General features: G+C 35.6%; 1 protein-coding gene across 1 annotated transcript in view; it reads right to left on the bottom strand.

The window, feature by feature from the left end:
- Nucleotides 1-25806, bottom strand: part of LOC125036947 — an 868716-nt gene that overhangs the window by 775723 nt on the left and 67187 nt on the right. The window contains exons 28-41 of the mRNA XM_047629908.1: nucleotides 25678-25806; nucleotides 25052-25177; nucleotides 24775-24948; nucleotides 24513-24656; nucleotides 24168-24347; nucleotides 20887-21072; nucleotides 20029-20169; nucleotides 19712-19870; nucleotides 15537-18167; nucleotides 9668-15280; nucleotides 3164-3328; nucleotides 2498-2620; nucleotides 1906-2076; nucleotides 272-406 (exon numbers count right to left, since the gene is read on the bottom strand). The exon at nucleotides 25678-25806 is cut by the window's right edge and continues 24 nt beyond it. Of these exons, the coding sequence (XP_047485864.1) occupies nucleotides 272-406; nucleotides 1906-2076; nucleotides 2498-2620; nucleotides 3164-3328; nucleotides 9668-15280; nucleotides 15537-18167; nucleotides 19712-19870; nucleotides 20029-20169; nucleotides 20887-21072; nucleotides 24168-24347; nucleotides 24513-24656; nucleotides 24775-24948; nucleotides 25052-25177; nucleotides 25678-25806 (10077 nt within the window). The remainder of the gene's footprint in view (nucleotides 1-271; nucleotides 407-1905; nucleotides 2077-2497; nucleotides 2621-3163; nucleotides 3329-9667; nucleotides 15281-15536; nucleotides 18168-19711; nucleotides 19871-20028; nucleotides 20170-20886; nucleotides 21073-24167; nucleotides 24348-24512; nucleotides 24657-24774; nucleotides 24949-25051; nucleotides 25178-25677) is intronic.

The raw sequence follows: 25806 nt of genomic DNA, 5'->3' as shown, positions 1-25806 counted from the left end.
TCATATCAGAAATAGCCACAAATATTTTGGAAGCAATATCTTCTAATCTGTTTCATATTGTTAAAAAAAACATGGTAAATCACTTGGGAAGCCATACATATACAATATTTTTGTCCAATATATATCAGTGTTTTTAACCATTTGATCTTCTCTACCTGCTGTTCTTGTAAATTATATTAGTAAATATATATGTAGTTATAAAATATATAAGTAACAGCAAATTAGGGATCAAATGTAAGAAAGAAAGAGAATAATGTATTTTAACACTAACCTCAAGCTGACTTTCATCATTGTTCACAAGATGGAGCCTTTTAGAAACATCATTCATCCAACCAACAATGTCATCCGACTTAGACTGTATATTGTTGATTTTAGTGATTACTTCTTCTGTTTCTAGCTTAACAGTCTGTTTGAAAAATAATGAAATCTGCATTTAACCTGTAAAAAATCTTATATACAGTGCATCAAACCGTATTTATTACAATTCAAATTAACTGAGGCAGTCTTACATAACTGAGAGAAAAGCTCAAATCAGTAGAATATATACATCCATGTGGATAATGTCTTAAAAGAAATTATCTTTTAAAGGAGAAGTTAATTCTGCTCAAAGAAAACGCAAACCAGTAAATGTTAACAGTCATTACCCAAAAAACATCATATGCCACAGTTCCACCTTTTAGTAAAAATACAAGCAAAACATACTGACAACAGAAACAATGAAAAAAAGTGCAGTAAAAACAGAATTATCACTGCCTTCTCTTTTCCGCTTCCCTCTAAGAGGAGTGGGTGAGTAAGCAATTAGAAGAGAGTGACTGTTATTCATTAAATAAGCAAAGCAGCATTAACAAATAACCTTAAAGAAACTAATCAAGATATCAAATATATACCAATAAATATAAAATATTCCCTTTGCTATCTGCATCACTAACCCAGTGATGCCTGGAAAATGTAGCATTCTTTGCATACTGTCTTGTGAAATGTCTATACACATAAATAGCTTCAGAAGTACTTAGCTATCATGAAGACAATTAGAAGACCTTGTGACCGCACTTGAATTCACCTTTCCTTGAGTTTTGGGGATTTTTTTAATTAATGCTATCAAATAATCATGTTATTATTACTATAAACATTATCACTATTATAATGTTGTTACCATTACTATTAGCAATATTAGAGAAAACAAAATATTTTCAAAAATCAAGAAAAAGGCTAAACTAGTGAGATAGGTAATAACAGTAATTGGCCCACTGGTGACAGTACTTCATGTAAAGACAATTAATAAAATAAAATCAGTGAGTATGTCATGTACATACAGGCCATCCCTGCCTGCATTGAGTTAATTTGTGTATGGGTATCTATTTGATTATACAATGATCCCTAACTTCATAACATAAGTGGTTTTAATTTCAGAACTATACTAACTGATTTATGTAGTGAACATCAGATTGGGTCTGGTTACATAAACAAAATGTGGTAGGCAACATTAGTTCATGTCATGATAGATTTGGCTAGATTAGGTTATGATAGATTTGGCTAGATTGGGTTATGTTACACTGGGTGTAGGCTGGATTGTACTTGACTGGATTGGATTGGACTGGATGGGGTTCAATTGGGCTTGGCTTGGTTTAACAGAGTTAGGAGGCACTGGATTTGGTTTAACTTTGTTCTGGGTCAGGTCGTTTCAGTCAAATCTGGTTGAATCAGGTTAAGTCCAGTCATGTTGGGTTGGGTCATGGTCATAGTTGAGGTCGAGATTAAGGTCAAGGTCAGGGTCAGGTATAGCTGTCAGTCCCTAATTAATATGAAGAATATTTAATGTTCATCTTAGGTATCATGAGCACATACTATGAAATAATCAATAAGAAGAGATGCCCATTACTAAGAGAAATTATAATGTCTTCATACCTCTGTTTCACCCTTAAGGGAAGACCAGTGTGTACGTAAGTCGTGGACAGCAGTGCGAATGGTGTTGGCTCTTGGCACATCCACCATGTGAGTTGTGAGGGTGAGAGTGTCACCACGGGATATGACTGTAGCTACATCAGGTTCCAGCAACGCTACCTCCTGCTCAAGTGCCTACAAGGGAAAGACATCAAGCTCTGGGTTGTCTGGAGGAGGTGTCAGGCACCATTATATATAACTGAATGTTTATTCTAAGTCATGTGAGTAGCTCATGAAACATGCAATAAAATGAAGAGTTTTGGTGCAAGTATTTCCAAAAGGCCTTCAAAATGTATTAAAACACTTAGTCACATAAAAAACTGATATAGAAAGTTATATGTGATTCTGGGACTGTGTAAAATATACACAACTTGCATGCTGTTTGCAAAAAAAAAGCTTACTTGATCACATATTCAGTGTTAATCTGGGGAATAGAGGGTTGCAGTACACTACTACAAAATAATTATTACAATGATACTATCTATCTGTAAATGTGCATTAATATACCTTCCTCATTCATTCTCAGACATATGTAATGAATAAATAAGCTACAAACCTCAGACTTGTCTTTTGCTTCTCGATAAGATGGCACTGTGCCTGCTTTTCTCTTGAGTTCTGTGATCTTATCCGCCAATAAGGTAACTTCTCGCAGATAAGCATCCACCTCATCGTCACCAGCCTTTAATGATATACACCACTTCAGAAGCACAATAAAAAGTGCTTGTAATACTTACACTTATAACATTTCCATTAATATATTGAAAAAGAAACTAAGCATTCACATATAAAAACCTCGATTTTAATTATTGCCATGATAATTATTCTTTTGCTCTACACCCTCTCTCTTGTGCATTTTGTTTGTGTCAATTTTTGTATGGAACCTGTAATATATATCTGTGTGTGTGTGTGTGTGTGTGTGTGTGTGTGTGTGTGTGTGTGTGTGTGTGTGTGTGTGTGTGTGTGTGTGTGTGTGTGTGTGTGTGTATATGTGTATGTATGTATGTATGTATGTATGTATGTATGTATGTATGTATGTATGTATGTATGTATGTATGTATGTATGTATGTATGTATGTATGTATGTATGTATGTATGTATGTGTGTGTATATATATACACATACATACATACATACATACATACATACATACATACATATATATCATACACACCACTGATTTAAAAAAATATAAGACTGGAAAACATATGCAACAATGACTTACCTTATGTGTTTCCTTCCCACCCTTAACTGCACTCTGGGTTGTGTACACATGGCTGATTTTTGACACTGATGTAACAGTGCTAGAAGAAGTTTGGGTCTCTTGTCTTGAAATGTCTTTCATAAAACTTACTGCAGCAGGTTTGGGAGTCCCACCAGCTTCATGTTTCTGCAGAATGCACCAGCATTTTTATTAAAATTTGATTTTCTCATCATTTCCACAAAGGAAGAGAATCAATATCTATCCATTCATTTCCATTACAGAAAGTAATATTCAATAAATTCATAAAATTTTGAAATCTATTTCAACCTTATATTAGCTTAATGTATCATTTTACCAATTTATTAAATTTAGAAATGTTTACCAACACCATAGTAGTAGTAACAATAAAAGGAGGTGACATTAAATTCATGCTTTTAGACTGGTAGTGTTTTCATAAAATCAGTTCATGGTTAGTAGATCAGTTCCTATTAGACCTCTTACAACTTGATAAAATTATCATTATGAATACAAAAACAAATTTCATTTTTTATGATGTTTTAATATGTGATATATTTACCCATGCATCTGAAACACAATAAATCACAAAAACTGGAAGCATTAATATATATACACATCATAAGATAACTTAGACAAGCTTTGGAACTTGAGGCCATGCTTTGCAAGCCTTAATAAATATAAAGTTTTTTTTATAGTTTTCCTCTTGTTAGTAATTCCCGCATGATTTGCTTCAGGCAGATAAACCAAGTTCTTCCTCATATGAACCTTGAGATAAAGTGACAGTGATGTGACCATTACCAAGTGTCCCAAGCAGAGCAGCGCAGGTTCTTGCCGTGGCCTTGAGCCTTTTTCATTCTTACCTCAGCCAGGACCTTTATGGCTTCCTCCTCTAGAGTTAGATCATCATCAGTTGTGTCCTCATAGGGTAATTCTTCTCCCTCTGTCTCACTGAAGATTAACTCTCCCTCACTTGCATCTGTACAGCAGCTTATGGTACTAAATCGGGAATCCCTTTGCCCTGACCATGTTAATGGGCCTTTTCTTATCTCCCTCAGAGGTACTGGCTTATCACTACCCTCATCATGGCCTTGGCCATCAAGTGATGGCATTGACTGATCAGTCATAGAGGACCAATTAGCATGTGAAGCATCTAGAATTTCTGCTGATGAATGCAAAACTTCCATAGAAGATGAGACTTCATCTGAACCAAGAGATTCCACCATTTCTCCTGAGGCGTCATAGTATGGACTGGAGCTGTTTGAGTTTGAAGTATTACATGAGCTAGAGCTTTCTTTTTCTTTGAGGTCTTTATGCTCCTTGTTTTCTAAATTGGCATACTTTGAGTCAGAATGCTCTTCTATCACAACAAAACCAATATCTTTCAACTCATAATGGCTATAAGAATGTACCTCCTTTTCATCATTTTTGTGTGTCATTCCCGGACTAACTTTTTCTGCATCATCTGATATACTACTGGTAATTCTACCATGACTAAATGAAATACTTGTCTCTTCTTCACCAATAATATCACTGATATTATCATCAGCTTTTGCTTCTACACCATCATACTTGCTCACATCAAATGGCACTTCAGTCTTTGCTCTAGACTCTGCTGGTATCTTTCTACTTTCAACGTGATGCTGAAGAACAATAAAATGCCCTTCCTCTGAAATCTGTTTAGGAATACAATCTGGGTTTTCTTCTTTTAGTTTACAAACTTTGCTTGATTGTTCTTCATCTGACTGAACAGAACTATCATCCCTTAAATCTTCTGAATGAATATCTGGAATTGATATTGTAACCTCCTGCTCTTCACTAACTTCCGTAGTCTGAACAACTTGAGCAACGTCCACACTTACCCTTCTCTCTAAATTGACCTGATCTTTTTCTTCCACATTCAGTATCTTAATTTCAGTCCATCCTTCCTCATGAACTAGTGGAACTTCTTTAACAGTGTCATCTGTTCTTGAGACATTAAGTGGTGACTTCTCTTCTGCTTTAATAGAAAATGTATAACTTGGATCTTCTTTTTTCTTGTCTTTTATAATATTTACATAAGCAGATTTGCCCATATCTGTATTTTCAATATTCTCCTCTTCTACAATACATGAAGGTTCCATCATTAAAAATCCAGGATTCATTAAAACCACAGAATCACTGTATTTTTTTTCCTCTATATCATGTTTAGAAACGTTAACTGGCAAAGTACTGACTGTGCAGCTTTCAACAGGATAATATTCATGTCTGATTGGCACACTTGAAATTATTTCCACAGGACAGCCTTTCATGTCCTCATCTAATTTTATTCCAGTTGTGACTACTTCTGCCTTTTGATATCCAGTGTCATCTCTGTCTTCATCTTTCTTTAGGTCTTCTTTTCCACTCTCAACAGCTTCAAGAACAGTAGGTGATTTACCTACTTGCTTTATTCCACCTTGGTTTCCAGTCTTTGTAATCAATTCTTCAGATACTGATCTTACTAATGGGTCCTTGGCTTCTCCACTCTTCACTCCAATTTGACTGTCATCTTTCACTGATACTGTCTCAGATATCTTCTTGGGCAGACTTCCTATTGGAACATGAATTACTGTTTCTGCTTCTGACAATGTAGACACAGAGCTATCAATACTAACATGCCTTTCTAATTTGATTTCAAGAGAGACACTTGCAATCTCTGGGTGCACAGCCTCTCCTATGGTTGTGCATTCTGTCATTTTATCAAGGCTTTCATCACTCTCTACAAGGTCCTCTTTATCCTCAATTTCGGTTTCTTCATAGCTTTCATGGGATGACAATTGTTCTTCTAAGTCAACCTCTGGCTCACATTCTACCATCTCAAAACTGCTGTTTGATGAACTACTACTTGATGCTGAGAGTCTTCTTGTAAGTTGTCCTTTCTGAATATCATCTTCCTTTCCAAATTCCTTTAAACTGTCTTCGCTATCACTTCCTGAGGGCCTATGGCTTGAGTTTTTAACATCATCTTCAAATGTTTCAGCTGTCAAATTGTCAGATATATCATCAACAACTGGATTAATAAACCCTTCTTCATTTCTTCCAGAAGCTAGAGATTTATCATCTGTTCCTTGTTTATAATGTGCATGAACTCCTTCAGGAATATTTTCTGTTTTATGTATATCCATAAAAGAATGAGAAACTGCTTTGTCTACAGTCTCTTCTATTCCAGAAAAATCTTCCATAGTTTCAGGGTCTTTCTGAACATATTGTTCTGGCTTTGAAACTACCAGCAAAACTTTGCTTGCTTCATCCATAACTGTTCCACTTCTCATGGAACATTCAGGAGATCCTTCATGATCTTCCTTTATTCTATACTGCTTGCTTTCATCTGTTGAAGTTTCTGATACATCAGCCTTGTTAAACACTTCCTCTACTTCAACTGACACAAGACTTAATGCAATGGATGAATTCATTTGACTTTCAACAGCTATTTCAAAAGTCTCTTTCTCGTCTCGCACACTACTAGTATACTGAGGAATTACTTTGTTCAGAGAATTTTCAGAAGCTAATTCTGATATCATTACATCTACATCTATTTTATCACCTTCAGCCTGCAATATTTCATGAGAAACTTCACAAGCTGGTTTAGAAATGTTTGGTACATCTTCATTTATAGGTGGCAAAGTATGAGTAATATTTGTTGTGGTTTGTACAACACATACCATCTGTTTCTCACCATCTTGAGAATCTCTACATTTAGGTTCTCCTCTCAATGCAGATGAAGATGGAGATAAATCTATTTTTGCTTTTGCATCTGCATCTATTACATCTCTGTCTGTCTCTGCATCAGATTTTTTTGCAGTTGTGCTTGCAGACAAAGATAAAGCATCTATAGTATATCTTAGATATTCATTACCTGATTTAGAATGCTTTTCATATGCTGGTAAATGTCCCTTAGGCTTGTTTTTTAAAGTTTCTTCTGTATCAGATTCTGTCTCACTAACTGTTTCTTCTGGTTCTATGATTACTCGTTCAATAACAGTTTGTGCCTTTGGTTCTTTTGTTCGAGTCACAGTAACTACCTCATAGATAATCTCAAGCACTTCTCCTTCATTTGGCTGTGTTTTATGTACACTTTCTTCTCCTTCATGTTTACCTTCAGATGCAAGAAGAGCTTCAGGTTGAGGTGCTTTTTCTGTTGATTCTTTTTCCTTTTCTTCAAATCCAGCTGTACTTTCAGTGACATTACTTTTGGGGTCTATGATTTCTTCTGATAATTGGTCAGAAAAGGAACAGACTGAAGCTCGGTTATCACCACTAGTCTGAGATTCATTCTTCACTGCCTCTACTTTGTCAATATGAGGATTAACATTTATTTTCTTTCTCTTTCTAGTTCCTCTTTCATTTCCTCCTTCTAAAGCCTGGATGACTGCATCTTCATAAATAGTAGCAGCTGAGATCCTTACTTTTGAAGGCTCCTCTAGATCATCACTTTCATCGGATGAAGAGGAGTCTATTTCTGCAACTTCTGCTAATGCATCAACATCCTGGAAATCCATCTCCATTTCACTAGTAAAAACCTCATCCCTGTCTATTTCAATACTACTTGAACTAACAAAACTAAACCGCAGCTCTTCCTTTCTGGGATCAATGGCAGCTTCTTCTTCTGGGATGGATTCTACAGGAACAGATTTTGACTCAGCTGAAGGATTTTGCAAGTTTAAGTCAGTCAGAATTGGAGCATCATCCCAATCCCCAGACACTGCTACACGAGTCTCTGACCCAAAATCAATTGAACCCTCAGTTGAAGACCCTCTTTTACTTTCATTTCCACTTGAACAGGAACTTATAGATTCCCAGTTTTCATAAAGAGCCTTCTTTGTAAGTAGTCCCCTCTTCCTCATTACTTTTTCTAATTCTTCTGGAGTAACTTTCTCCTCTTTGGAAGCAACAAATGATGTGCTGCTTGCACTATCTTTGCTTTTAGTAAGTTTTGCTTCACTGGTCATTTCCTTTATATCATTATCCACTTCTTCATATAGCTTTCCAAACCTTTTCCTTTTTTTAATTACAATGTCTTTCTCAAACTCAGACCTGTCTCCTGTCTCCCTAACACTTATGACAGGTTCAACATCTGCTCTGCATGCCTCAATTTTTTCACTGTTACTTGTATCAGTTTCCATTAACTGATGTTCTGCCTCAACACTAGATATTTCATCTTCCTCATTTTGTGAATGAATGCTTACAGTGTCTTCTATGTCTTCATATTTTACCTGTAAATATTGTTCAGAATAAATAATGCATGTTGCTTTAGAACTATCAAAAAAGGTGCTGCAAATTTTACATAAAATTTTGGTCTACATACAAGAAAATGCTGCTGTTGATACACATTCACACTTTTTGACAAGGAAATTCATTAAAGGAAGATAACTACTATAACTGAAGAGAATATAAATTGTGTTACTTTTCAAGATTTTTGGTTAATCATATTAATAAAATTATTTAAGAAATGAAAAATAGCATATTTAGAATTAAGTACACTTGTTACTTGCGAAGATAACGAACAAAACAATGCCTAATATTTCACATTATAGAAAGACACTGAAATAAAATAAATTTTCATAACACAGCCTTGCCAACTAATCTGTTGCTTGAAATTGATTTCATATCAACAGTTTTCTGAATGCTCTTTCATTTTCTAAACTTTTCACCATATTGCCTTTCTTTTCCTTTTGTAAAGCTCTCTTTCAAATTTTGAAGATCATATATCTTCCAAAACACTTTTTTATGCTTCATTCATAATGTGTGATTATGTATGTGTGACTCTTTCCTGTCTATCAAGTACTTCTGATGTTATTGTAAATTGTAATAATGCGATAGCTGTGTAAGGTAAGTTCTTTACAGCAACAACTGTAAAATCCCATGTAATAACACAACACTTATCTCCATGCTAAGTAAGGAAATATATCACTCACATTTAAGACTAGCTACTGAAACATCAAATTCAATAACTTCTTTACTCTAGGTGATTTCTGAGAGATCCAGCTATTACACTGGGTGGTGGTCACTTAGTGGCAGAAACTTTACTGTGACAATTGTTAAGTAAGGCAAGAATGAGAATGAATGAAAAATCCCATAAGGCAAGTAAAATGATATAATACTTTCATTGTTCAGTCTTCATCAGAAATACAGATATCCAGTGAAAACAGCATATTCAAATTGTCATATAATTGATCAAGTATTCTTGTAAACTTCCTTCTGATGAAATATGTAACTTGCTGAGGCAAGGGTATTTAGTGTGGCTAAAATCTTAGCACATCTGCTTTTGGGTAGTTAATTTTGAACCTCCAAAATATATATAGCAGCAGTGATAGTCTATTGGATAGTCATGACAAAAATCACAGATTTTCCACCACAGGTGAGCATCAGTGCAGTATTGATACCCAGGGAACAAACATTAAGAATCACACCTAGGGGTTATATAACTATAAGTTATATTAAATGTCATGCACCACTCTTGTTTGTTATTGAATTCATGAATATACTTACAATAATTTGTGGGATAGATGAAGAACTTGTTACCACAGAATCGAGTTTACAAGAGGAAGGAGAGGTTATGATGACAGAAGGAATAACTGGAGCTTTTGAAATTGGTTCCTGTATTTTGAATCTTTCCAGATCACTAGGTGCATGGGGTACATAGTGAATTTCTTTTGGTCTAGCTCCAGAGCTTACTTTAGGTACATCACTAGATGCATAAGGGACATATTGAATTTCAGACTTTTCTTTATCTTTAATAGTCTCTTTAGATGGCACTGTGGCACTGATTTTTGGCTTTTCTGCTGGTACATGAACTTGTGCTTCTACAACAGACTTTGTTTTCCTGTCAGCTGCCAAAACATTTACTTGTGTTTCAGCCATAACACAAGGCACATAGTTTACTTTAATGGGCTCAGTTTTCTCAGTCTTAGCCTTTGGTGGTTTTGGTAGTTCAACTTTCCTTACTTCTTCATCATCATCAGATGTGATTGCAGTTTCTTTTACTGTGTTCAGTTCTTCTTCCCTTATTATAATACTCTTTGTGGTCTTCTTTTCTTGTGCTTTCATAGAAAGAGAAGTTGGCACGGTAGTGGCTGCTTCAGCTTTTATTGGTACATGAGGCACATACTGAATCTTCTTTTGTGCATCTGTTTTGGATTCCTTTTCAATCTTTTCTCCATTCTTTTGCTGTTGTAAATTAGTCTGATGAGGAAGAGACTCTATTTTTGATGTTTTAACAGACACTTCTTTACTATTCTTTTCTTCTTCTGGAATACTCTTCAGGACATCTGATGGTGCATATGGCACATAGTGTAGTTTCACGTCTTTCTTTACTTTCACTTCAACTGGCTTTGTAGTTCCTATCTTAGTCTCTGTCACTATTGGTGATTTTCCAGAATTTGTTTCTTTTGCTTTGCATGATTCTTGTAATAAATCTGGAGATACATGAGGCACATAATGTATTTTGGGTTTTGAATCTGTTACTGCAGGCTTTTCAACCTCTGATGTTTTATTTTCTGTTTCTAGGGGAACATGGGGGACATATTGTATCATTACATCTGTTTTCTTCTGTGATGCAGGACTTACTGTTTCATTTGGCTTTAGTTTATCTTCCTTTTTCGAAATTTCTTTTACTGAAGCAAGATGCACTATTTCAGGCACTGAAACTTTCATTGTTCTTGAATCTTTAGCCTCTGAAGCTGCTGGAATGCTGTCTTTCTCTTTTTCTGAAACAGTACTCCTATCATTTTTGACTTCTGAAGTATGAGTTATAGTTTTGTGGTCTTCTCCATTAGATATACTTATACTTAGTGTTTGTACGCTGGTCTGTTCAATTACCTTAATCTCATGTTCTGTTGTGACCACTGATGTAACCTTTGCTTCCTTATCTGGAAAATCAGATAAAACAGTAGGCTCAGTTGTTGATTGGTCTTCTGTGACCTGATCTTTGACTTTTAGACCTTCAGGGCAGACTGGTACATTTACTAAGCTAATTGACTTGTCTTCACTTCTTTCAGTTCTTTCAGGTGGTTGATGTGGTGTGTAGCATTCCTTCATAATAATTTCTTTCTCCATGACTTTTTGAGCAATATCAGCTTTATTTACATCATCATCCATATCTTTTACAGTGTGTCCATACTTAATTCCAGGTGGGACAAATGGGGTATATTGCAGTTTGCTTTCTGTCTTTGGGCTATCATCAACTGTTGTTATTTTTGCTTTCTTTATTACCTTAGCTTCTTTACTCTTATCTTTTTTAATGGGTACACTATCAGATAAGGAATTTAGTCTATCAAGTTTTATATCTGGCTTCCTTACTTCTTTGGTTGAAACAAATGGCATTTCTTCCTCACCAGGGGATACAATTTCACCTGCGGCAGCTGAATCTGACACAATAGTCTCTGATGACTTTTTCGTATCTCTAATATCTGAAGTACTTTCAATAGTTGTTCTGGGAGTTGTGTCTTGAGAACTATTTATAGATGTCACAGACTGATACTGATATTTTTCAACTTTAGAAACATCTGCAAAATGCTTATGGGATGAAGTTTCAACTTCTGTCAGGAAAGTACTCCTGTTGGCAGAGACAACCTCTGGTTCTTCATTGCAAATCTTTTCTATTCCGGCACCTTCTTCATGGGCTCCACTATCAAATAAATTATCTAAGCTAGCTCCTCTAGATGAATGGCGAGAGCTTTTCAAAAGAGCATTGAAAGATGGCTCCATAACTAATTCTTCTATACCCCCTTCTTCAAGAGGAATTTGCTTTTCTTCTCCACCTTCATCAAGTTGTGCTTCTGTCCCTTCTAGAGTCCCACTTACAGTAACAGCTACTCCATACCTATCTTTAACAGCAAAGGAGTTATCCAAGTCATAGTAGGAAAGGGCTTCAGACATTGTATCATCCTCAGCAGTATTTGTTCTAAAAGTGTACCCAGCTGGCATTGCTGATTTTACACCAGTAATAAATGCTATTTCATCAACAGAAATATCCTCAAAATCAGTGCCTTCACCTGACAAACTTTTTATTTCAAACCCTGTAACAAGATTCGGATTAATCAAGGCAGCCTCACAGCCTAAGGGAATACCTTCTTCTGATACCTCAGATATTGCTACTGAATGTCGAGAACTTTCATCCTTAGTTTCAGGATCTTCCATTTTTGAACTGCCATCAGATACAACTGCTTTGACAGATGTAGTTATAACATCATCTTCACAGCTATAAAGTTCAGGAACTTCAACAGTACATGCATATCTCTCAGGTAAGTACATTCGTTTCTCACACAATGCTTCAGAATATGACTCCTCTATTTCCATTGAAGCTGTTGAGATTTTTCTACCACTTTCATTAACAGCGTTGTATGTTTGAAGTTTCATGTCAATTGACTCAAGTCCTTCAGTAGAAGCCATTATGGTTTCATCTGTTAAAGGCTGTTCAATCAAAGGTTCAAATTGGCCAGGTCTCTCTGTTACTTCCAACACTTCCAAATCAGAAGCAACAGACATTTTTTCCAAATATAAGGCTGAACTATTAACAGTTGCATCATGACTTTCACATTCTTGTGGAGTGCCCTGAAGAATTGTTTCTGGAGAGACCAAGACAGCCTCCTTCAGAATCTCTCTACCTGTCTCTGAAGCACTTCTCTCTAAAGCAAATGCTCGAGTTTCTACACCAGCTGTACCCACAGCCTCAGGTATTTCATAAGGTATAACTTCAACTGCCTTGGTTGCAGTAGATAATTTTCTCACTACTTCTTGTTTATCATCTTCTTGACATGAATTTTTCATCTGGATAACACTACTAAGTACAACACCTTCAGCCAAATTTTCCTTCACTGTTAGGGATATATCTTGTGGATAAGTAAATGACTGAGTTTGTAAAAGTGGTGTCGATATTGCAGATACTACCTCTTGCTCTGCAAATGTAAATTCTTGAGTTGCAGTTGATATTTTCCTCTCAGTTTCAATAGACTTACTTGAACCTGGCAAATTTTCAGATGCTTCTTGACCAACATTTTGAGCAAGTGGATTGTCCAACTGATTTTCAGAGGAAAAGGAATCACTAGATAGGGACTGACCCATTTGACTCTCCGTCATTTCAGCATCAATAAATCCAACTGGAAGCTTTTCAAGACTTTCTTCCCTTGGTGATGCTCTGTTACTATCAGTCATAAGACCACTCTGAATGTCAGGTATGATAAGTTCTTCTGAGCTCAATAATGGTCCAGCCATCTGCACCACTTCAGATCTTACTGCAACAAAATCTTCTTTCATATTGTCAGATGTAAGAGAAGCTTGTCTTTCTGCAGCAACAGACTGAGTGAGACCAGACCCTGTTACAAGAGTTCCATCAATTTCACTACTTTCAACATTTACTTCCATGGAAACTGTTGACATTTTACGACCTGTATATCTTCCATCTAGACATTCAAAATCCATAAGCCGTATGTCATCAGATTTTGTTACCACACATTCACTGAACTGTTCATGTTCTGCAAGAGATGTTTGCCTTTCATGTGCAAAGGACTGAGGAGGTTGATCTGGAATCTTAAAATCACCAGCAACCTCATCCAGCGAAACACTTACTTCCATTGAGCCAACTGATACTTTCCGTTCAACATCTTGTGGGACTGCTCCTTCAGTATAAACAATTTCTGTTGATAGAGGAGTTACCATATCATCAGCAATATTTGTTGGTAAATCTTGAAATGACACACAGGCTTCAGGTGGTGTTGTTTGAACAGCTATATTTTCTACAACCTCTTGTTCAGCTAGTATCATGCTCTGTGATGCAACAGATATCTTTCTGGAAGAGACACTTTCACTGGAAATATTCTGTGAACCCTTTGATAAGATATCTGATTGCGAAGCCTCTTGTAAAAATTCAGCCATACCAGCCTCATCCGGAGGTGTTACCACTGCCTTTCTTCTTCCTTTAGATCCTTCCACTTGGTAAATAACCTCAATCAGTGACCCACTCTCCACATCTGAAGCTTCAATCATTTGAGTTTGGATCTCTGAGGTGCCAGAATGAGATGAATCAGACAGAATTAAGGGAGCAGCAGTCTCAACATCATCTTTCAATTTTTCAGTAATATTCTGAGTTGGATTTGTAATGTCTTCTTTAACATTAGATTCAACTTCTGAAGTATCACTTTTGTCTTTTGACACTTGATCTCCACCAGTTACTGTATCACTGGAAACAGCAATACCTCGCCTTTCATGTGGTAAATCAGAGGTTTTGTCCATGTCAGATGGATCATCCTCAACTAACATAATAGGTATATCTCTCATCACTTGTGGTTTGCTATTGATAGTCGGATACTGCACTTCAGAGGATGCTATAGGTTTTACAATCTGGTGACTATCTGTACTTTCTGCTGTCTTTGACATATCAACTGGAGTAGGAACAAGAACAGGCTGAGACTCAAGATTTCCTTCAGACATTGTTTCTGAAGAGGCTGGTTCATCATCAAGAATAATGGGAACATTTCTGCCTATCTTGGATTTGTTACCAGCAACAGGAAACTGAAAGTCCATGCTTTGGATATTCATTACACTAGGCATATCCCTTGTAAAATGAGACCACATTTCAGCAGGGCTTGTAAAACTCTGAATTGCTCCTACTGTTGTTGTTGAAGAAGTTGATGTTACTGAGGATGAAAATTTTTGGACAGTTTCTCTAATATTCCCAAGATCTTGCATGATTTCAGAGCCTAGAGTCTGAATAGGAGAAGGTGATCTAACTGGGGCTTCAGAAACACTGACATTCAAACACTTAGCTTCCTCTATCTTCCCCTCATCTTCCTCCATTGGTTCCACAGTGACAGTGCCATCTTGTCCCTTTGCATCTGTATCTACAATCAATACATTGTGTCTCGAAAAGAAGTCCATCATTGATGATGATATTCCACTTGAAACATGTGTCAGTGTAATTGGTGTCATATCATTTTTTTGGGCACCCCCATCACCTGAAACATTCTTCTGGCTTAAAACAGAGAACTGGTCACTAACACCTTCAGAAGGAGCAAAAGATCGGATAGTAGAAGGTACTGAATGCTGCCCAGTAGACATAGTGACAGAGCCTAGTGAAGAGTTGTCTACCTCACATGCTGGATTTACCTGAAAGCAAAGGTTAAAAGTCTTACAACATCCAAGTGGATGCTAAAGACATGAAACAAATTAAGGGCACAAGTAATCACAGAAAATTAAGCAGTAGCGGTAGTAGAGGAAGGTAGTAGTAGCAGTAGCATAAAGAACCCTCTGTCACCAAAAGTGGATATTCTGCTTTGAAAGAGTAATGTGACCACTATTAAAAAAAGAAAACTAAAGTTCATCTAACTCAGTGTAGACATCATGTCTCAGACATTAAACCTACCTTTTTATCATTCCCAGCATCTCCCTCTCGTAAGGCTACCGAGAAACTGGGACATTCAATAACTGTCGGTCTTCTTTCCTTCTTGTTTGAGTCATCTTCATCTGAAGAACTGCTTGAGGTTGCTGACAAACTTTCAACAGTTCCCTGAACACCAGATGTGCCCTCCTGGCTCTTTTCTTTATCAGGGACCACCACATCTGCCTCACTTCCTTCCTCTTCAACAAGCTCCATCAATGCCTTCCCTTCTGTATAGTCAGTATCTGTTGTCATCACCTCAGCAGAACTTGGTCTTGAAATTAGTGTTACCAGGACTGCTTCCTCAGCCTCTGGAAGCCGATCTTCTGTGGAACTTACATAAGTTATCCCATGTACTACTTGGGAACTCTGCACAGAAACCTTATGTACTGATTTGTCTTTATCAATACTCATCTTTGTAGTCTCATTTGTGGATGTCATAGATGAAGTCTCATTGCTTACATCATCCTGAAGAGGAGTAGTAATTTTAACTACACTTGCAGGTGTTTCAAGAAACCCAGGATCTTTTTCAAACAAACCTTTTGCCTGGGCAAATTCAACATCACCAACATGAACTTCTTGTACTCTAAATTCAATTGGGTCTGCTTCACACTTTGCTTCATCTTTGGATAAAGAAGGTTTTTTAACTACTGACAAATCTGTAATGAGCTTATCTTTCTCAGCACTTGATAGCTCAATATTTGTTTTGACAATATCTGGTGCTAAAATATCTTCCATTGCCTCAGTTGCTACATCATCTTTCATATCCACATCTTTACTAAGCAGCTGTTCTGGTTTGGATCTCTGAATGTTTTCAGAAACATCCATTTTCTCAGCAGGTAGTTCATTTCTCTTTTGTGGATCTTCTTCATCTTCAGTATCACTTAATTCTGCATCACTCATAACTTCTTCAAGCTCAGCGATCATAGCTTGTAGTTTCTCAACAGGAAGCTGCTCATAATCTTTCTGAACATAACTTTCTTCACCGTCAACATTTTTCTCAATGACTTCTTTTTCAGTCACAGACTGCTTATTATCAGAAGTTACACCACTTGATATGCTATTGATTTTAGCACTGATAATATCAGATAAAGATTCTTTACTTTCTGGAGAAACTAGCTGTTGTGAACTACTAATATATGCATGTGTAACAGCTTCACTTGTGACTACTTGTGTCTGCTGAGAAATAAACTCTACAGTACTTACTTCCTCATTCCTAGAAGTGTCTAGAATAGTAAGGCCATGAGCTCCCATAGGTGCAAATAAATTGTCTCCTTTGGAGGACACACTCTCAGTCACTGATTCAAGATCAGAGAAAGTGCCCTCAAAGTCTCTACTTGTCTCAGATGCAGGAGCCATATCAGTGTCAACTGAGGCTAAAGACTCTAAATCATCATCATCTCGCCTCCTGATCTTGAGAAGAGAGAACCTTTCATCACCACTTAAATCCTGATCAAGCTCCTTCTCTGCACTTCTCCTCCTATTTTTTTCAACTGCTGATAGAGTAATATCCTTTTCTGCAACCTCTTTAAGACCTGCAATGAGTTCATCAAAATTATCTAGGTCATCATCATTTTCTGTGATCTTCCTCTTTCGGTCTTTTCCAGGAGAATCCCGAGAAGAAAGGTCACTCGAAAGGAGGCTGTTTGGAGGATATTCTGCTGTGGGAGATATTTCTAATGATGAGTCTATTGGTGATTCTTCTGAACTACCACAGGCAAGAATGCCAGCCTCCAATTTATCAACTTTCTTCTCTGAAGGTGTCCCAGCAATGTTAAAGGAGAGATGGGATATTGTCATTTTTACTTCCTCCACTTCAACAAGACTCATCTTTTTCTGTTCTGTATCATCAGATGACTGCTCATCCAAGACATACTTAACAGTTTCTGTATCAATTCCTTCCATCTCAGATGATGACCGGTCTACTTTTTTGGTGATAGTGTTTGTTACAAGTGTCAGAGTATGATCTTCATCTGCTGTTTGATTCTCTTTTGGTTCAACTTTGATAACACTATCTACAAGAGAAGATTCTCCCCACCTAGCACTATCTGCTGATGAGAACATTTCAACTGAATCAGACACATCAACAGTCTTAAGTCCAGGAATAGGCACATCATTATCATCAAATTCCCTGCAAGTGTCTAAAATTTCACCCACTGGCTTTCCTTCAACAGAATGTATTATTTCTGATTCAGTAACACCATCCATTGTTTCACTATCACCTATGACAGGAGAGGTAAGTGTGGTACCTGTAGACATCACACTCTTTACAAGACCAATACTTCTAAGGGAAGCACCTTTCTCTTGCTCCTCATTTTTTGAGATATTGTCACCAGCCCAGCTTGATTGGACGGGTGTTGAGGCATCATCTTGTTGATGTACATGCACCATTAATTCATCACTCACTTGTGTTGTTCCCATGGTATGAATGAGTTGTGTAGTTGTGGAAGTTAAACTAGTAGTAACAGAGGTTTCGTGTACATCAGAAGTGGTAATGGTGGAAAAGTTGGTGGTAGTGGTAGTGTCGGTTTGGCTAGGAGATGGTCTGGACCCTTGTGTCTCAGCTGTCAGGGTAACTGAAGTAAGGCTTGTCCCCTGTATGTCTTGAGAGCACTGCTGAAAAGACACATATGGGATCTTTCTCACCAATTTAAACACTACTCAACTGTGAACTCTGCTGGCTTGCTACTTTTAACTTCTACAAGTCAGTTTGGAATGTAATACCTTGGTGAGATCAAGCTGCTGCCGTAAGTTCTAGTCCAGCAGAAGCAGGAGGGTTAACAGACCAGACACCACATGTAATGCTGATAGAGCCAGCAAGAAGGTTATTAGACAAGTAACAGAATAAAGTTGAGCACAAATTGTGATAAGAAATCAATATATGTACACAAAACCCTCTAACCTGGCTAGACTGCCACATATAAGCTCAAAACACCTTTGCCCAAAGAAACATCCTGCTACAGGCACTAAATATCTTAGTCTAAATTCAAACAATGAAAGTGATATAATATGTACAATACATGTTTACAAATGTACAATTGGAATTTAACAAAAGCATGGATTAGTCTCATACTGGCAAGTATACTATGAATCATATTAGAAATTAATAAACAGCCTTCTAAATAACATGACTATGTATCTATAAAAAAAAAAAAAAAAAAAAAAAAAAAAAAAAGTGAGACACGTTTTAAGCAAAAATACATCTGCACTAACAATATTAGTGCCACATCTATAATAATCAATATTAGACACTGATAAACTGTAACAAACTGAGTATTTGTCTAGATACTATAAAACTTGAAATCACATTACCATACAAAATAAGCCACATTATCCCCCAAAAGCAGAATATCCTTGAAGTATAAAATGCATATAAAAATCAGAGAGGAAAGCAAAGTCAGGGGATCACAGAGAAATGGTGATCAGTACATGTGGGACTGAGGGAAAATATCCATGAAATACTTTGAAAGTATAATAAAGGGTTAGTAACATTAGTTCTTCACACTGCAGAATAATTAGAAGTGGAGGTCAAGAAAATAAAGGAAATCATCACTGAAAAACATATAGAGTCTGAGAATTATTTCACTCTGAAGTTGATTATCAATTTCTTTTTCTTTATTTCATTATTTCACCAAAGTAGGGAATCAAACATTCAAAGGAGAGCCAAACAATGCATAAGCCTCCCAAGCACAACATGCAACATGCAAAAGTTCTGGAGCATCACATCACTGACACACAAACTAACATGAGCAGCAGCTTCTGGTATTTTGCCAAACAGATGTTTAACTGTTTGTAACATAAATAAGGCTCAATATATTCGTGCAGCAGAGAAGTTCATATAACAGCAATACTATCTTAACATACATAAAATTCTGAATGCACCATACTGAATAAACTTTACTGACAGTAAGCATACACTATACATTCACTGATTCAAGCCATTTATATTTCATAATAATATTATTATAAAAACATCCAACAGGAAGGAGAACATGTTACTATTTCAGACATTAAAATCTATACCAAATAAATTCAAACCCACATATCATGGTTTATCATTAGTTGTTTTTTATATGTTTCATTAAACAAGGATCTCCCATCATATACTCCTTCCCTTAATATATGACCTGAAATACAGTGACACAAGCAGCAAATCTTACCTGAACATTTTTAAAGATGTTTTCCCACCTCTGATTTATCTCAATTAGTTCTGGCTGTACACGTGCTTGGAACAGCGCTCCATGGTTAATGAGGTCCACAGCAGTGTCCCGGATATTTTCAATATGTCCCTTGTAATTCTGGACTTCAGTAGAAATGGACTGGAAATGTTTAATTTTAATGCCACTATAAAATAACATAGCAATAAGAATGCCATTATAATAAGAATGCCAATGCCATTATAAAACCATAAGAATATCAAAATAAACATGCATAATTATTTCTGGAACTACTTATCTCAATATTTCAATTAACTAACCTTAATAATTCTAGCCTGTTCATCAGCATCCACTGTGTTTAGGTTTGTCAGCTGATATTCAGTGCTCTGTAGCCATCCTTTAATTTCTCCAAGTCCCACAATAAACTTCTCCATTTCTGCTTCCTTGTTTACTTGCTCACTCTAAAGTCATGAATCAATAAATTATTTAATACAATAGGGAAATAAGAGATGAGTTAATTCAAACAAAATGCATACCAACCAAATCATCAAATCTTAACTCTCCAGGTAATTTACATGTTTTCTCTCAAATAGCTCCTACAACTCAAATAATATGAAATTAATCTTGAAATCAACAAGAAGAACAAAATTCTATTAACAAAATAAAACTTTGCACTGTATTTTCACCAAATCTATACCCTTATTATAAATATATCCTTAATCAGGATATAAACAGGCTCATTATCAATCACTGTTGATATCTTTTTGTTTTAGTAATGCTGAAGCTATATTTAAGTGAAGCTGCAAAATCCATACCAAGCTCTGCATCAGGATATCTTCCATGTTTTACAAATGATGTAAAGATATGATCTAGTCCTTAATAAACAACCTTTCTTACTGGAAATGTGTACAAGTATTTGCTTCTTTTCCATCATTTGCAGCATAAAACATTTTCTTTCAGCTGATACATAGCAGTCTTGAAGCTTGTACTTTTGTCTGTTACTCTTGAATGCTATCTAAGCATTAATTTCTCCTGAATAATGTTAAATTCTTTTCTTTCTCTTCTTACCTGATTTTACTTTTCTCTGTATGCCAATAAAAAATACACTTATTATCCATTAAAACCTCCTCAGCCTTCTTCTGTAAGACAAAAACAGCATTTTAGTCCAAGCAACAAACCTGCATGTTCTTGAGCCTGTTGGCAAGTCTAGTGTTCACTCGTTCCCATGTTAGAGCAATGTCATCAACCTGCTCTTTAATGGGCTGTAGCAAGGCATCATCATCACACATTGAGGCAAGGGCAGCATAGGACTCATGCAGCCCTGTCAGCAAGGGCTTCTTACGCCCTAAGTCGTCAATGGCATGCTGTAAAGTACAAGTATGTACACACTATAGCCATCTCCAAGAAAGTTTGACAGGGACCGCAAATTTTTGGATTAAAGTGCCTGAGAACTGCATGTTAGACTGAGACTATTTCTCTCTCTTTCTCTCTCTCAAGACTGCTTTGCACTTTGCCACAATATGTAATGAAACCCAATGGGAAATTCAAAAGCATACTTTTAAATAAGGCTTTGTGAATGTTCCACATGGCTCTCAGTACACTTGTTACATGTCATAGCACTGAATCTATTACTCATTTGAGTCCAGTTAGTAAATACAAAGTAAATATTCTTTAACCTTCCACAGAAACTGCCACTCACTGAACAGCAAAGGACAATAGGGCATAAGAATTGTTGAATTTTTAGTGCAAATATAGTGCTTCATGAAATAAATATTATACACATAAATCAATCAAGTACTGTACAAAACATGGGAATATATAAAAATATCCTTAAAAAGAAAGAAAGAAAAGAAAAAAAAAGACACTATTCTAATTCTTTAACATATGCCTATAAACATATGTACATATACATACAGAAACATTTACACGTAAAAATAATAATAATAATAATAATAATAATAATAATAAATAAATAAATAAATATGTGTGTATATGTATATGTATATATATATATATATATATATATATATATATATATATATATATATATATATATAACATATATATCTACATATAAACATAATAAATATATTTATATAATATATATATATATAATATATATATATATATATATAAATATAATATATATGATATATATATATATATATATATATATATATATATGATATATATATATATAATAATAAATTTCATATATATATATATATATATATACATATATATACATATATATACACACATATATATACATATACACACTCTCACACACTCTCTCTCACACACGCACGCACGCACGCATGCACACACGCACGCACGCACACACGCACGCACACACACACACACACACACACACACACACACACACACACACACACACACACACACACACACACACACACACACACACACACACAGACACACACACACACACACACACACACACACACACACACACACACACACACACACACACACACACACACACGCACACGCTCTCTCACACACACACACACACACACACACACACACACACACACACACACACACACACACACACACACACACACACACACACACACACACACACACTGATACCTATTTCTGTACATATATATGCACATAAGGATAAAAATATCCTTGAAATTATGTTAGACTTGAAATATTCTTTAATCACTAATAAAGTTAAATCTATCTTTGAAGCACATAAATACTAATTATTCTTTTATATAAATGTGTGAAAGTAAATATAAAAAGAGAAGATTTGAGAAAATAAGCAAAAAATAAAGTGAATACATTTGATTTTTAACAGCAGTTATGTGTAATAATACATCAAGAACCCTCTCAATTTTACATCATTTTATTATATTTGCCCCTTTTATTGAATAAATTAAATATATTCAGCTTTTTCAGGCTAGTACTCAAAAGAAAGCAGCTTATAATCTAAATGGCAAAGCAAAATAAATATTGAGAGATGACTAAAATGTGAGATGGATGAGGGATAAAAAGCAGTGAAAAGGAAAATGACCCATGAATAAATATCTTTTCAAAGCTGGGAAGTTAATGCTGTCAACAGTGTATTCACATACCAGGCATGTGCATACTGGTGAAAAAAATCTAAAATTTCTTGAGCAAAGACATTTAACGACATAAACTACTACCTCATATGAATAGATATCAATCTTCTAGGAAATTTACTTTCCATAGGCTCATAAAATTTTGCTGATCCTGGAAGAGTTGGCCTTTTTTTGTGTCATGCACACCCTTTTGCATCCATTCATGTGTATTCAATATATCCTATATGTATGCACTTAAGATTTTATGTTAATGTTTTCATAAAGCTCAACTCTCATGATGACTTTAATTTTACGAAATTATAAAAATAACCAATATGTGAGCATTATTGCATATCTAACCCATTTTGAGACTTATCTGCAGTACGGGGATCTACTACTATTCCATAAACAAAGTATTTTTTTTTAAGCATGATTTCATAATAAAACTAACTTTCAGTGTGTATGCACCTAAAGGTACTGCTCTTGAGTGAGGATACATCACTGAAGCTTTCATATGTATATGCATACATTTAAAGTTTGTAATTCTTACAACCAAAGAACTCTAGGAAACGATTGTGTTGTTACAGTTATTAGTAATTTTTCTTTTAAAAGGTCTCACTGGAAAAATAAAAAAATACATTTTCACCAGAAAGTCTCTTTTAAATTTCAAGTTTCACAGTTTTAAAAAGTAAATTATGCAACTTCTTGTCATAAAGGCTTAATCTAATAAACTAATGACCAAGTAGGATATAAATCTTTTGTGAAATCTAGATTCATCCTTTTTATATGAATTTCATTTGGATATTCTAGATGCAGACAAAACAACACAGTCTAGATATCAGAACAACATATATGTTTTTCTTCTGCATTTTCTGTGGTTTCTGCTCTATCAATGCCACTTTGCTCATAAGCTACATTTCAAAATCAGTCAATACCACTTTGCTTTTAGAGATTATTAAATTAAAAAGATCAGTGATAGAAAAGCTTAAATAGGGTGCAACAAAATCAAACAGAAAGACTGCTTATTAAATGCAAATTGATAAACAAGGTTGGTTTTCATAAAATAATGACCATCCACCTATTAAAACTCCTTAGTGATAATGCTTCACTAAACTAACAGCAACAAAATATCCTTCTGAAAAAAGACAAAATTTTTGTATGGGCAATTATCAATACAAATGCCAAGTTATTTTTTTGTCCAAGGGGAAAGAACACTACAGTCTCTGTAAATCTAAGGGAGTCATGCAGCTGGTCACCATCAATATGTGAGTGGGGCTCACAGTGAAAAGTAAATGGGAACTCGTTTTCATGGGTTCACTCAATCAACCATAAATTTCTTATAGTTGAGAAAAAAAGGAAATGAAAAGTCCAGACTCAGTACTCACTTGAGCAAAGTGAACTTCTCCCTCAACATTTCTAGTGGGAATCGTAGCCTCACGCTGATCTAATTCACACTCAGTGGTGCTTAGCCATTCCTCAAGATGGGAGGAGTCCTTATGAATCTTGCGACTGTGACGAAGTGCTCTTTCCAGAACACCTCTGTGTTCTGTTACAGTGCCCCCAAGCTGAAGACAGAGAAATTTAAGATTAGTGAACAACTTCTTAATAAGTTCCCATATGCAAACACATATACACAATCTCTCACACATACACACTGCACATGCACATAGACATGCCCATCCATGCACACACACACACACACACATATACAAACTGATTAGAATAATCACCTGATTATAAAGGCCTTTCAACTGGTCAAGCTGAAGTGTAAGAGTTTCAGGATCTAGAGCCTGTCCTTCCTTCACTATCTTGCGTCCAGTTGCTATGACACTTTCTACTTCTGCTTTTACTTCACTTAGCCTCTGATATAATGCCTGAAAATGGGATGAGCTTCAATTTGGTACCTATTTTAATCTTCCTGCATACATTACTTTATAAGATTAAATTGCCACTATGGATGAATTATAACAAATAAATCTATGTTCACCTTACCATGCACTGGTTTAGCTGTTCCTGAATCCCTTCTGGGTCTCCAGAAGTTACAGTCACAAGGTGAACTCTCTGGCTAATATCTTTCAGTTCCTGATTCATCTGTTGCAGTCGATCATCAAAGTCACTTGGTTTTTGGCACAACCGCAATTTCATCTCTACCTCCTCATACTTTTTCTGATAAAGCAAAGTAGATTAATACAATTAAGCAATGAATAATTTCATAAACTAAAAATACAGACTGTTTCCTCAAATACTATGATTAACAATAAAATCTTACCAGGAGGTGTGTGACCTGATCTTCTAGACGAAGTGCAGCTTCTGTTTTACCTTGTGTACGATACACATCTACTTGTGTTTGCATTTTCTTTAGTACCTCTTGTTGCTTTACAAGTTCTGCCTGAACCTAAGAAAGAAAAAAAATATCTAAAAAACAAATTCTGTATGTAAGAGACAGTTCTAACACATTTTTGTAATGTACCAAAATGTCTGAGAGTAATATGAAAATACCTGTTTGCTCCTTACAATACAGTAATTTATATTGAATATATCATAAACAAAGAAAGATACTAGTTTACATTTCATATCTTAACAAATCTAATCTGCTACAGTACATCATATGTCCCCATATATAACTTCTAGATCCTAGAACTCTCTGGTTACCATAATCTATTACTCATGGTATCTGACTTACCTTACTGTCTTTGAAGTAAATCTACAATCCCATAAAGCACAGCAAGGGAAATGAAGTGAAAATATGGAAAAATCCACACTATTATGCACTCAATATGAGTATATAATTGGTATGATTTTAGACAACACCCTTTCCCCAAATCATACTTAAATAATCAAATTAATACACTAAAGATAAACTACACAACACAAAATAACCAAACCTATACAAACCTGCACTGGGTCAATTCGTAGTTGAGAATCAGTAATTGCTTGGGTAAGGACCATGTCTGACTGGACAAGATAATCTAGAACACTGACATATTCTCGTTCCCAAGCTTGTGCCTCTTGTACACGGCCTTC

The sequence above is a fragment of the Penaeus chinensis genome, chromosome 22 (assembly GCF_019202785.1).
Source record: "Penaeus chinensis breed Huanghai No. 1 chromosome 22, ASM1920278v2, whole genome shotgun sequence".
In the NCBI taxonomy this organism is placed as follows: domain Eukaryota; kingdom Metazoa; phylum Arthropoda; class Malacostraca; order Decapoda; family Penaeidae; genus Penaeus; species Penaeus chinensis.
This window is presented reverse-complemented; position numbering and strand designations above follow the sequence as displayed.